Genomic DNA, 14,833 nt, shown 5'->3' on the forward strand with positions numbered 1-14,833 from the left:
CGGAATAGTGCTTGACAATGCTGGAAATGTCGATATACGGGTTTCTTTGTCACACAAGACAAGCAAATCCTCTGTAAATAAATAAATAAATAAAAACAACAACAAAAAAAAAAAGTCATAAGTTTATCCTAAGACTGTTTTGTACGGTATGCCACGAACTAGAATTCCACCATTTATACAGTTTAATGTATAAAATGTTTAATAGTTCACTGTTGAATCCATTATGACTGCCTGGATAGTGGGGACCTCATCAGAAGCCCCTGTAGCAAGTATTTTTAGCAAGCGGGGGAAGTCAGGGATGTGAAACGCACAGCTCAAGGGCGAAGACCAACTTGATAAAGTTTTTAATCCGGCCCACTGAATGAATTTATAATCTGTGTTCTAAATTGAAATGGTCTTGTGGACCGAATTGAACTGAAAGATTTTTTTATTATTATTATTATTATTTGGTCTTGGTTATTCCACTAGGGGGCAACATAGAGCAATACACTCGGGACTGTAAACTCAGCTACTGATCAGTCCCTCCAGGATTTTGCAATTGCAGAAATGAATGCAAAATCAAGAAAACTCCGCAATATTCAAAATAATTTTTCAAAATTACCGCAGATTTCAGCCAGGATGCAGCATGTGACGTCATCACAGCACGCCATGTGATGCCATCATGAACATGAGCACAGCTAAAAGGTCTGATTTACCAACAAACATAACTGTGAATGACTTCGAATTTCGTGCAATCGCGATTTCGCCAATTCGAGTCGTTTTCCGCAAAAAAAAGCACAAAAATCTCTGCAAATCGCATCGTAAAATTTTGCACAAAAAAAAAAGGCACGTCTTTTTGGCCGCAACAATCGCAAAAAAAAAATTCCTCGAAATCATGAACGGACAGACTGAGATAATTGTTCGTTAGCAAGATAAATATTTAACCTATAAACCCAATTATACGTTTCAGTTACAGGCTGTAACATTACAAAATGTAGAAGAGGTCATAGGGGTGAATAATTATGCAAAAAGGGGTGGGGAGGGGGGTGTTACTAATGAATTAATGCCTGTCCATCTGTTCTGTAGGTGATATATATATTCGCTCCATTTCTGCATTTAGAATATATCAATGAACACATTTAAGAGGAGTTTGTTGATTCTGTTTTCATTTATTTTATTTAGTTTTAAACCCCTGATCTAAACAATCAGAAATTTGGCAACCATATATCTGACAATCTGTGCCCTGCGATGGACTGGCACCCCGCCTTGTGCCCAATGCTCCCTGGGATAGGCTCCAGGTTCCCCCGCGACCCTGAAGAAGGAGTAAGCGGTAGAAGATGGATGGATGGATGGATGGATATCTAACAATCCTATTTCTAAAAATGGAAGGGGCGTTACTAAGACCAAATGGCATGACCAAGTATTCATAGTGCTCTAATTCAATTGAGTATATAAGCTCAGTGTAAACAGTAGTACTGTGGATGTGTTCTAGGGTTTCTGAGACTGATGGACTGAACCCACAAACTGCCCGAGGCTCTATAGTCTATTCATAGACATCGATCTTCCTAGAAAGAAGAAACTAGACACCGAAGTAAAAGGGTTCAAATTAATCTCAGCTTCAGCTTGGACTGTCACTAGGAAGCATACGTGTTTGTTTCATCACATTTGTTTTTGTTGAAATCTTCTTTGTAGCTGTGGGATTTTTTAAAAAATAAGCACAATCCAGAAATACTGTGTAGGAACGTTCTATTTTGGAGAAATGAATATCAGATACAGGATATCAGAGCCAACCGGGTTAGCGATACCTAATATTGTGATGTATTTATTTTTTTGTGCGTAGTACGTACTCGTAATCGGACGGGACGTTTGTGAACGAATAGAAGTACTGTGAAGCAGGAAACCAGATTCTTGAAGTTGTCTTCAGTCCACAAGTCCACTGGGCCTGAAACATAAACTGACAGACTGGATGGAGATGTTTGTCCTAACCGCCAAACCCAAACCTAGATGAGGTTTGAGGCAGAGGTAGCACACAACATATACGCTCGCAGTATAACGAACACCTTCATCTACTCACACTTTATTCCCCCTGCTCACCCATGCAGTTATCCCATCAGCCAATCATGTAACAGAAGCGCAACGAGTAAAATCATAGAGATACAGGTCAAGAGCTTCAGTAAATGTTCACATCAAACATCAGAATGAAGAAAAATATGACCTCAGTGACTTTGCCTGTGGCGTGTTTGCTGGTGCCGGATGGGCTGGTTTGAGTATTTTAGAAACGGCCAATCTCCTGGGATTTTCACACACAAAAATCTCTCGAGATTACATGGAAACGCAGTGTAAGTGAATTCTGTTTCGTGTCAGTTCTGTTTTGATGTCAGCGAACAGTCGTAAAAAGCGTTTCACTGCACTTCACTAGAGTAATGTGTACGATTGAGTGTGTGACCGATCACGCTTGATTCGATTTCATTCGAATCCATCTGAAAAACACTTGATATTAACAGCGTCTAATAAAGCTGGCTGTATGATTTTGGGCCCAATTCCAGTATGCTAGATAACAGATTGAAAAAGTGGACTTCTATTTCCTTGTAATAGTCCTACACCCATGTCCAATCAGCAATGACTATGCGATGTTCAGTAAGGACCACCCCTTTGCATTGTGTGTTAATGTTAGTTAGGTTTGTTGTTATGTTTCTGGTTTTGTTGTTGTGTTGTTGTTTTTTTCCAATTTTCTTTTGTGGCTTCGGTCTCTCTCGGTCGAGCTACACACGATCCTCCAGTGATCCGGACTCCTTCTGCTCTCCGGACCTGCCCGATCCATCCTGGTGCCCTACTTTTGGTTGGAGTTCTCATCAATTGGAAGTCACATGCTGCTGCTGAGGATGTCCCCACATGGTGCAGATTAAAGATCATTGATGGTTTAGGACTGCAATTGCCACAAGTCTTCACAACAAAACGGACTTCATGTGACAACAGTAATGAATTTTCCTAGTTACACGACTGCACTATTTGACCATGTAGTGTAGTATGAGGACATTTATAGAAGGGAATTATTTGTAATTGTGTCACACAGATGAAGATGGGTTCTCTTTTGAGTCTCAAGGTTTCTTCCTCACATCATCTTAGGGAGTTTTTCCTCACCACCGTCGCCTCTGGATTTCACATTAGGTATAAATTGACACATTTAAATTCTATATCCTGAATTGATATGTTTCTGTAAAGCTGCTTTCAGACAATGTCTGCTGTATATAAAAATAAATAAATAAATAAAGCGCTATACAAATAAAACTGAACTGAATTGAATTGAATTGTTAATGTGTCTTGCACTTATGGGCCACCGTAGTTTGTGGTTGATGATATAAAAGAGCCTTAAAATATGCACAAAACTCGATTTCTGACTTTTGTTGGGATCAGAGATTTGCCTAATCCTGCCGCGTATCAGGAGAATGTGGAGAAAATGAATTTTTTTAGTTCTCAGAATTACACCATGGATCAATGGACAGTTTTTTCGGCATTGTGTTAAAAAGCTGGCGATTTATTAGGCAACCCAGAGTGCAATGTATCGTCGTTCCCTCTCTCTCTCTCCATCGTAAACAGGATGTGTAGCTGCTGAGAGAGGCAGATTGTTTTCATTCCTCCTGTAAGCCTCTTCTCATTGTCACTGGGTGTGTAATCAGACAGGAGACTGATGGGTTTAACTGCCCCCCTTCACCACACTGGGGTATTAAAGGGGGCGACTCTGCCCCAGACTCCACTCTTCCCTTCACACACAGGCCATGTGGGTCGATGAGAGCCTCCTGTGAGGAACATGGCCTCCTTTAAGAAGTCTATGGAGGGGCTGAAGAGCACCTCGCAGTCAGCGACTAAAAATGTGGCTGACTCCGCAGGTACTGTAACTTCCATCAGATCCACACACACGTACACACACACACACACACACACACACACAAACGCTCCTAAAAAAAAATTTGATGCTTGAAAACTTGTATATTTATATAAAATGATTATTCTGTAAATTTTAATTTACTCTTATTTGCACCAAACTCTATTTTATAGTTGAATCTATTTTATATCATTTCATTTGTTTTCAGTGACTTTCATTTTTGTTTTGTTTTACAAACTCTATTGTGTATAATTTATTGTTTTTATTGACCCTTATTTGTTTGTAACTATTTTACATAACGTCTTCTGTTTGGGTTTTTTTCTCATTGGTTTCTTCTGCGTCTCCTTATTAATATTATTACTATTAGTAGTAGTAGTAGTAGTAGTAGTAGTTGTTGTTGTTGTTGTTGTTGTTGTTGTTGTTGTTTTTAGTTGTGCATGCAATATGTCCTCAGAAAGCTTATAAAAATAAGAATAAACGTGCAATGAAAAATATCTGACATCTCATAGGGTTGTCTTGTAGATCATTTTCCCGAACCTGTACGTACTTTCCGATGTATTCCAAGTCATTTCGGAAAAACTGCTTAACTTGAGCACTCTGTATTTCAAGATAGAGCTCAGATCAGCATGTTTCATTTGTTTCATGTGATTTCAGTGCAAGCAGCTCAAGACGCTGTGCACCAGGTGGCAGAGTCGTCCAAAGAAACCACCAACATGGGTAAGAGAGAGAGAGAGAGAGAGAGAGATAACGATTGTCTTGGAGCATGCACCAGCATTTTGTATGTATTTTCATTATGTGGCCATACTTTTATATCGACATGCATATCTGTGTGTGTGTGTGTGTGTGTGTGTGTGTGTGTGTATGTGTGTGTCTAGCCGCTGAGGAGGTATCCAGACAAACACAGTCTGCTATTGGCACAGCAGCAGACAAAGCCACAGAGACCATAAAGGAATTCGGGCACAAACTGGGGACCAACTAACGCAGTTGAACAAGCCGTTATTTTATTTTTAACCTGATATTTTTATTCTCATCAGGACAAATGATCAAACAATAAACGACCCTTTTTTTTCTAAATGTTATGTCTGGAATTAGCATGTTCATCTGAAACAATAAAAAAGAAAAAAAAAAAAAAGAAGAAACTTTCATGTGTATAATTTATTAATGAACTTATAAACCTAGTTTGCAATTTAGAGAGCTGATCGCTCTATTAAATATTCAGAGTGTGTTTGCTCGGGCAACGTGCACCCAGTGAGACCTTCAATGGCTCATGATGAAAATTCATGAGTTAGGAATGTCACCAAAGCCTACGCTGGTGTGTTTTTTTAAACACCCTCTGAGCTTTCTCTCTCTCTCGTTCTCTCGTTCTCTCTCTCTCTCTCTCTCTCTCTCTCTCTCTCTCGCTCTCTCTCTGAGAGGTATCATCCATTTTATTGTCTATAATCCAAGTAATTGTCTTTCCATGGTCAATGGACGAGTATTCAAAGAGAACTGATTATGCATGGCCACTGACACCAACAACCATCACAGTCAAAGTCCCAGAGATGACATTTCTCCCCATTCTGATGTTTGATGTAAACATCAACTGAAGCCTATAGCCTGTATCTGCATGATTTTATGCATTATGCTTCTGCCAGACGATTGGATGTTTGGATAATTGTACGAACGGCAGGTGTTCCTATCAAAGTGACCGATGAGTGTATGCAACACAACCAACACTGTTGAAAAGTTGATAAAACAACATCCCCAGTCTTAGGTTTGTATTTCTCACTGGCTCATTATTCAGACTTCTTCATCTTCTCCTCATTCTCTCTCTCCATCTTGTCTCTTCCCTCGCACTCATCCCCCTGCATTCCTACTTCATATCCTTCTCCTTATAAATATCTCCTGTGTATAATCACTGAGGAGAATTTCCTCCCAGTTATTTAGTGGTTTTTGCTTAGTTTTTTTTTTTTTTTTTTCCAAACACCCCCATAAACATACACCCACACACACATACACACACACACACACACACCTCCATCACCATCACCACCCGCCAATCTAATGATACCGCCATCCACACTGCAAGTTGCTAGGCAACAGAGTTGTGTAAGACCTAGAACTGCTTTGTGAGAGCGTCCAGACTAAGAATCGTGTTTTTAACACCCACACAGAAGACATTCTCAGATCAAAGAACCATCTGTATTCATTTTTCAACCAGTAACACAATCACAGTGCAACACAAATATGAACTGTGCCCATTTCGTGACGATGGATGGCTCTTCACTTCATAGACTGATCCACGTTGTTGCTAAATAATGATTGATAAAGAAAAACAGCCTCACCAGAACTGGTGAACTATTGGTTTTCATTTCTTAAAGCACTCAAATTTAAACTAATGATAATAATGCCCACTCTGTCTGTTTGATGACATTGCATTCATACTTGTCTTGTGTATTAATCAACGCCATTCACAGCTTTTTAAACAGCTGAAGAGACTTTGTCATTGCATTACCACTAGCTGCCAGGTTGAGCCTTGTTTCCAGGGAAACAGAAAACCAGAAGCTTTCTATACTCAGAGACAACGCTGAAATCCAAAGACCTCCATCTACAGTGGAGGCTTCTAGAAAACAAACCTGCCTTTCTCAGCACCCAAAGGAGATGTAAGAGCTTCAGAAAAGAGAGCTGAATATGCCTTGGATCTGATACATGTTTTTCTTGAATGGGATGTAAACATGAATAGAGTTACAAGTCAGTGCTAGGATTGCAGGTATGTATTATTTTTATTACTATGTTTTGTTTTTTTATTACAGGATGCTCAATTCTAGTTATCTCTGTATAAATCTGTATATATCTGTGCTATAGATATAAATTATACGGAATAAGACAGGTGGTGTATGAAGCATTCCTTTGCACCAAGTAGTAAAGCAGGAGAAGAATCTGTGTATATGCTTATGATATCATGCTTTTTTTTCCTCCTACCTACTGCCATTGACTAGAAACATAATACCAGCATGCAATTATTCCTAGGATTAAACTGCATCTTTGAAATGCCGAACATCCATCAGTAATAATTCATATTGCTCTGTGCTCTGTGAAAAAAAAGAAAAAAAAAATACTTAGCCTACTTTTCATGTTTTACCAGTGCGAATTCAGCTCAAGGATTTTACACAATAAAAAATAAATTAGACTCAACAAAATTTGTTTTTTTATACTTACTGTGGCTAACAATTTCTGTAAACAGCCTGAACACTACTCAGGTTTTATTTAATTACTTAAATACTGTCTGATATCTCTGATTTCTCTAAATCCCATCATCTACAAAAGTTTTGTAAAATCAAAGCATGCATAACTAAGCCTTTATCATAATTAAAGCTTGTATTCCACAACAATTTAACAACAACACAATCAACTTAAAAACATGTTAATGGCACTTTAATACGAATATAATTTTGCTTCTTTATTTCCAGAAAATGTATACAACTCTGGGACTACGTGAAAACTCCCATGAACAGAAACTCACCCTGAGTGTTTTGAAATCAGCTCAAAAATTAACTCTGGCATAAGTTATTCCTGTGTGGCCCTTGTGAAGGACACCATGATGGATAACAAACTGCCCGAAGCCTGCAAACATACAAAAACGGTGGCCCATGAAGAGATCCATAGTGACTCTCAGACCGCTGGAACCAAAGCTGGTCAGATTCACTCAACAGTACTGAGTTGCTCAACAGTGGTGGTGGATTTAAGCCCTGGATCAAGTGAAGGACCCACACGTAGAGAACGCTTTAAATCAGACTTGCAACAAGCCAGCCAAGAAATCACAATACTGGTTACCAATCATGAGTCGCCAGAGACAGAAATGGAGGAAGCTGAGTGGAGTGGAGAAAGTGACACCAATCCTGAGTGTATGAGGCCAAGTGAGGAGGACAGTTTTGATGTATCCAAGGTGGTGGCAGACTTGATAGAGCTCAGCCAAATGCAACAGACCTGTTTGATTAGCAATAGTTCAGCAGAGCAAAGCACCAGTTCAGGTGGGCAGAACTTACCCAAGACTGAGGAATGCAAAGAAAGCCACAAAGAAGAAACACAACCTGAAAGTCAACAGGAAACTGCAAACTCTGGAGCCAGCAAATCCCAATCTGCAGAGGGAGTCATTTCATCAGATTCAAAGGATCCTAGGAGGTCGGAAAAGACAGTGAGCAATGTGGCACTAAAACAAGTAAAATCCTTGGAGACTAGAAACTCAGAGGAGGGCATATTACCCAGGCAACAACAGCACATACAGACACAGGTCAGTCTGGAGGTTGTATACCACTCAGCAGCCACCAGCCCTATGACCCCTCCCGAAGGTTCCACTGCTTTCTTCTTCCCCTTCTGTCTTAACAAGCTGGGCAAAAGTGAAGGGAGTGAATCAGTTCCACTGGTAACAAAGGATGCTGAGCTCCAGGTTGGCATGCAAGTGGAGTACCGATCAGTTGCCACAGCTCCCATGACACCCATATCAACAAATGCACCCGAATTGCCAGTAGAGACTCGCTCAGTTGCCACAGCTCCAATGACACCTGTGGTAACAAATGCACCAAAGCTACTGGTAGAAACTCGTTCAATTGCCACTGCTCCCATGACACCCATTACTACAATCGCACCTGAACTACAGGTAGAGACTCGTTCAGTTGCCACAGCTCCCATGACACCCATTACTACAATCGCACCTGAACTACAGGTAGAGACTCGTTCAGTTGCCACAGCTCCCATGACCCCCATTGCAACACATGCACCTGAACTACAGGTGGAGACTCGCTCAGTTGCCACAGCTCCCATGACACCCATTACAACACATGCACCTGAACTACAGATAGAGACTCGCTCAGTTGCCACAGCTCCCATGACACCTATGGCAACAACTGCACCTGAACTACTAGTAGAGACTCGATCAGTTGCTACAGCTCCCATGACACCCATAGCAAAAACTGCACCTGAACTACAGGTAGAAACACAAACAGTTGCTACAGCTCCTATGACATCCATTGCAACAGTCGCACCTGAGCTACAACTAGGGACTCGCTCATTTGCCACAGATCCCATGACACCAATAGTAACAACTGCACCTGAGCTACAACTGGGGACTCGCTCATTTGCCACAGATCCCATGACACCAATAGTAACAACTGCACCTGAGCTACAACTGGGGACTCGCTCATTTGCCACAGATCCCATGACACCAACAGTAACAACTGCACCTGAGCTACAACTGGGGACTCGCTCATTTGCCACAGATCCCATGACACCAATAGTAACAACTGCACCTGAGCTACAACTGGGGACTCGCTCATTTGCCACAGATCCCATGACACCAATAGTAACAACTGCACCTGAGCTACAACTAGGGACTCGCTCATTTGCCACAGATCCCATGACACCAATAGTAACAACTGCACCTGAGCTACAACTAGGGACTCGCTCATTTGCCACAGATCCCATGACACCAATAGTAACAACAGCACCTGAGCTACAACTAGGGACTCGCTCAGTTGCCACAGCTCCCATGACACCAATAGTAACAACTGCACCTGAGCTAAGGGTAGAGACTCGTTCAGTTGCCACAGCTCCCATGACCCCTGTTTCAACAACTGCACCTGAATTAAAGATTGAGACTCGCTCAGTTGCAACAGCTCCCATGACACCCATTGCAACAACAGCACCCGAACTACAGGTAGAGACTCGTTCTGTTGCCACAGCTCCCATGACACCCATAGCAACAAGGGCACCTGATCTACGGGTAGAAACTCGTTCAATTGCTACAGCTCCCATGACACCCATAGCAACAAGAGCACCTGAGCTAAGGGTAGAAACTCGTTCAATTGCCACAGCTCCCATGACACCCATAGCAACAAGGGCACCTGAGCTACAAGTAGAAACTTGTTCAATTGCTACAGCTCCCATGACACCCATAGCAACAAGGGCACCTGAGCTACGGGTAGAAACTCGTTCAATTGCTACAGCTCCCATGACACCCATAGCAACAAGAGCACCTGAGCTAAGGGTAGAAACTCGTTCAATTGCCACAGCTCCCATGACACCCATCATAACAAGGGCACCTGAGCTACGCATAGAAACCCATTCAATTGCTACAGGTCCCATGAATCCAATCATCTTAAGCTCACCTGAGCTGATCCCAGAGCCAGAGCCAAGAGTCATGTCAGTTTCAGAGAAACCACTTGAGCCAGTACAGGAAGTGTGCTGGGATGAGAAAGGTATGACATGGGACGTCTATGGTGCCGTGGTTGAGGTATCGGTCCTGGGCTCGGCTATCCAAAAGCATCTGGAGAAACAGGTTCTGAAGAAGCACATTAAACCACCTGATGCGACGTCTAACCAAACTTTGCCTCCAAACACCACAGACACTTCTACTCCCCTCCCTTCCAGCCCACCTGCATTGTCAGCATCTAGTCGGTGCAGCTCAGCAAAAGGTAGCAGGAAAAAGGATGAGAGGAAAGTTACAAGAGGCAGACAAAGGAGGAATTCTTTTCACTCATTCTTCAGGAACTTCCGAAGGCCGAACTGCTGCTCCCGGGCACACTCAGAGTAGAGATATTGAAGAGACAGTGCTTTGAAATTGCAATAGCAAGAGATTTATACCACTGTACCTGATGACAGTCTAATTTTTCTGTAGGTTTTGAGTATTGGCCAGTAGGTATAGATTTTTTCCAGTAATAAGGCCCCCCGTCTGGCAAGCTCTCCTCAATGGAATGATGTTTTTTAAATTATTCTGTCCTAATGTGCTTCATTTGTGACATAATCCTAAAAGAATATTTTATTGAATGGATTATGAAGCATCTCAAATGATTGGTGAAAGGTCTTCAAGTTTGTATCGCATGTCCTGCTGCACTGATTTATTACTTCTGGGTATTTTAATGACACAACCTTCACAGACCTTTCCAGTGCTGGACTCTTTCAAATCACTCATTCAGAGTCAACAGATGGGATCAGCATCCCCATAATAGTGTGATTTGTTGTAAAATTGGGATCAGCCCAGTCAGTGAAACATCAACAAGCAGAAAGAAGCCTCCAAACAAGGTTAGCCACTGGAGGATGGGGGCAAACTCACACACATTGTTACTTACCTTGTAGTTTGGGGAGAGATCTACAGAGTTGTACACTATATCTACCATATAGTATACATTCTTAGAAAAAACAGACTTCTTTAAAAGACTTTTGGATACTTTGGATATTTCAGGGCTCTTCTTGAAACTAAACTAGAGAAACCCCATTGTAGAATCTTTAATGGTTCTCCTAGAGAGATAAACTGAAGGACCCTCTAGGGTGCTAGATCTAATTCTTTTCCTAGAAGTGTAATTAGCTTAGGGTTAGATTATATACAAGTGCATAGACAATCCTAGCTTTTTTTGTTTAGTAGTTATTTTCAGTGTATTTGAGACTCTGCTACATCACATTTTTGGATGTTTCACAGGTTTAAGTGTCCTTTACCCTCTGTTCACTCTACCAAGTGATAACTGGCAACTGCTCGTTGTCGACGTACTGAGCAACAATACCACATGATGTCAAAACTACGTTTGAATTGAGATCTTCTCAATCCTATGTCAATTGTAGGTTTGAAAGCAACAAACCCAAACAATTGGCTGAAATGATTCCTCTGACCAGTCCTATGGCAGGTGCGGTCCAATGTTTCTTAATTTCCCCACTCACAACTTTCGTTCCTACCTACAATTACTTCCCATTTACTGTTTCATGTGTAAAAATGGAAGAAACCCCTGTTTTTTCATCTTATCCTGTCATATACAACCTTTCACTAAATGTGTACAGAGACATTATGGAGAAAAGTAAAGCTTGAAAGGAAGTAGCAGAGATCATTGGTTCCTCTGGTGCATGTATGTGGCTAGTATAGTTAGCTTGCTTTGCTAACTGCCAACTGAACCAAACAACCATTTTTCACACTGATTTGTGCATTATTTCATTTGTGTTTAACTGGTTAGCTTTAGAAGCTATATATATAGCTATTGTTGTTGCTCGGAATGCTGGACAGGCCACACCCACTGCAGGCAACAGTAGCAGTCACTACACACCCACAAGAAACAAACTACTAGCAGCAAGAGTGACTTGTTACTTGCTAGTGTGAGCAAAGGGTTATGTACATATGTGGTGTAATACTCTTTTCAATCAGATTTATCTGAACATATCTAAGATGCTCTTAAGGATCATCAGTGATTTTAAAGAAAGCATTAATATGGAAGTAAACTATGGCATGAAGAATACTTTAAGAGATCTAGTTTGGAGGGGAAATTCTGAGTTACCTGTAAATTCCAGATGTTTCAGAAGGATTTCATGGACATGGACTTGAAGGAAATGACTCTAGACTGATCTTGTGGAAACCTGAGCAGTTTATTAATGTGCTATTTAAAACAGCCTTTGTTTGTCACGCCATGTTTCTATAGTCATCCTGTAGTTGTGCTTCTGCTGACCGTCTTGCATTCAGTGACATAGATGCATTTTTTTTTTCTATTTGTAGAAATGCTTATTTCGATTTCAGTGTACTTTATAAGCATTATAAGCATACACGTTACTGCATAAAACTGTCACTCGAGCTACAACACTCATATAACCGTGTTATGCACACGCTGGTGAGCGGTCATCATTAAACATTTATGATTTCAAGTGCTTTTTTTTTCTCATGAAAAAGAGCATGTCAGGGCATAAATTAATATGAAGAAAGCAACATAAATGCTTTAAAGATATTTACATACATTACTACTTAAAAATAATAATTAAGCTATTCCCCGTGCAATAGAAATGGCCTATATATCATCTACTTTTAAATGTAGACTTTTTAATGCATACGGTGGATGAGTTAAAGAAATATTATAGAGATAAAATATTGTATTAGATCAATTAATCAACATAAGCTTTTACTTTTCATTTAACACTGATTGTCAACATATTAGTAGCACTTGATGTGCTTCAGAGGAATCGTAAATGCTTAAATGGATCAAAAAATGATGCTAAGAAAAGAGAGATAAGAGCACTTAAATGTCAGGAGAAATTTGAACATAAATCACGTGTCTAAGACAAACACAGACAGTAAGTGGTTTAAAGGAATGAATGAATGTGTATTTGAACAAACAAACAAACAAACAAACAAACAAATAGATTTGAATGCACACCAACATGGTATCGCATTTGAAAATTCATTTTCAGCTTTTTAATTTTTTGAAAAATAAAATTCTGATCATTATAATTGTCATTTTGTTATCATCATTATTCCATCTATATTTCTCTCAGTTCTTTTCTCTTATTGCACCAACAAAGAACAAGAAGGAATGCACAAATAAAGACAAGAAAGGCATACAAAAAAAAACTCAACACCAACACAGAGTCAGGGGCTGAATGAGGTGGGGTGGCTGCGTTTTTCAATTCAGCATTAGAAGAACAAAACTAAGGGAACTGGAACTAAGAAGCAATGCCCCTGTGCACAAAGCGAGCTCAATGAAGACATGGTGTGTGAAGGTTGGAAGAAGGTGGAAGAACTGGAGTGTCCTGCACAGAGCCCTGACCTCAACCCCACTGAACATCTTTGGGATGAACTGGAACTGGAGCCTCCTCACATCAACATCAGCACCTGACCTCATCCTCACCCTTATAGCTGATTGAACACAAATCCTCACAGCCATTAATTAAACAACAACAACAAAAAATTAACTAATAAATTAATAAATTAATCAACTAATTAATCAATAAATTGATCAATTAATCAATTAATTAATAATTAATTAATTCGTGTTTCAGTAGACAAATTTGGATGGTGGAATTGCAAAAAAAGCTGATTAGGACATTCTGAAGGATTTAAGACTGTTTCTGAGTTTAGCTGTGCGGTTTGTTTTGTTTGAACCTGTCAAAAGTTTAACCTGTGTTCTACGGATATTTTGTTTCTGTCTTTCGAGTTAAACAAAAATCTTTTTTTTTTTGCCATTCAGATGCTATACACAAATCCTGCCACTAGATGGGACTAACAGACTGAGAGAGACAAAGAGAGACAGAGCAAGGGCCTGTGAAGCTTCTCAGTGTTGACATTGGTTCTTTGGGTAGAGTAAAGACACCTAGAACATTTCATAATCACACTCTCAGGAACTACAGTGGATTTACATGGGGATTCAATGATCGGATTATCTTTTTGAGAGCTAATTCACATATATGAGCTTGTTATTAACACAGGCCATACCTCACCAACCCTACAGTGAAACATAGTGGTGGCAGGATTGTGCTCTGGAGGTGCTTTCCCTCCACGGAATCTGGACTTCTTGCCAAAATTGAAGGGAGAATGGATGGAGTAAAATATCAGGGGATATTACAGGAGAAATTTCACCTTTCAGCAGTAGAATTGTCCCAAACACAAGGCCAAAGCAACGCAGGTGACTTTTCTACAGTGGTGAAGTCAAAGTCTAGCTCTGAATAATCCCATTATTACAGAAGCTGTGGCACTGTTTGAAAATCTCAGACAACAAACAACATCCAACCAACCTGAAGCAAATATGCCAGGAAGAATGGGTGAAAATCCCAAACGGCGTGCACAGCTGGTAGCAACTTACACCAACAGACTTAAAGCTCTTATGGCAGCAACAGGTGTGGTGTGTATTTACAAAACGAGAATTGTCTGTTCTGTGTTTCCTTACACCCTCCTATGTTACGTGATTGTACATAAATGCCATAGAACCAAGTGCGGTGCCATTTTAAGTAGTAAAAACTTACAGCACCTAGTTAAGCAGTGTACATGTTAGGAAATATAATAGAAGTATATAATATAATTCGTGACGAGGACCTTTGTTGTTTATGTTCATGATCAGTGTTTTAAGACTGTAGAGATTCACGGTGTGAATCCTCCGCTCCGACCACACTATCCCCATGAGTGAAAGCGTGTGTGGATGCACGGCGACCCTGTACACAGCTGTGACAGTCCAAACTGAACGAGTTGTCTTCGCT

At 40.5% G+C, this 14,833-nt stretch overlaps 1 protein-coding gene across 1 annotated transcript; it reads left to right on the forward strand.

Moving 5' to 3' along the window:
- The first annotated feature begins 6,513 nt into the window (after nucleotides 1-6,513).
- On the forward strand, nucleotides 6,514-10,430 carry LOC128617778 (calphotin). The gene is made up of 2 exons (XM_053640926.1): nucleotides 6,514-6,611; nucleotides 7,312-10,430. The coding sequence occupies exon 2, from the start codon at nucleotides 7,440-7,442 to the stop codon at nucleotides 10,428-10,430; it is 2,991 nt and encodes a 996-aa protein (XP_053496901.1). The 5' UTR covers nucleotides 6,514-6,611; nucleotides 7,312-7,439.
- Nucleotides 10,431-14,833: the final 4,403 nt, after the last annotated feature.

This window comes from Ictalurus furcatus, chromosome 14 (assembly GCF_023375685.1).
Source record: "Ictalurus furcatus strain D&B chromosome 14, Billie_1.0, whole genome shotgun sequence".
Lineage (NCBI taxonomy): Eukaryota > Metazoa > Chordata > Actinopteri > Siluriformes > Ictaluridae > Ictalurus > Ictalurus furcatus.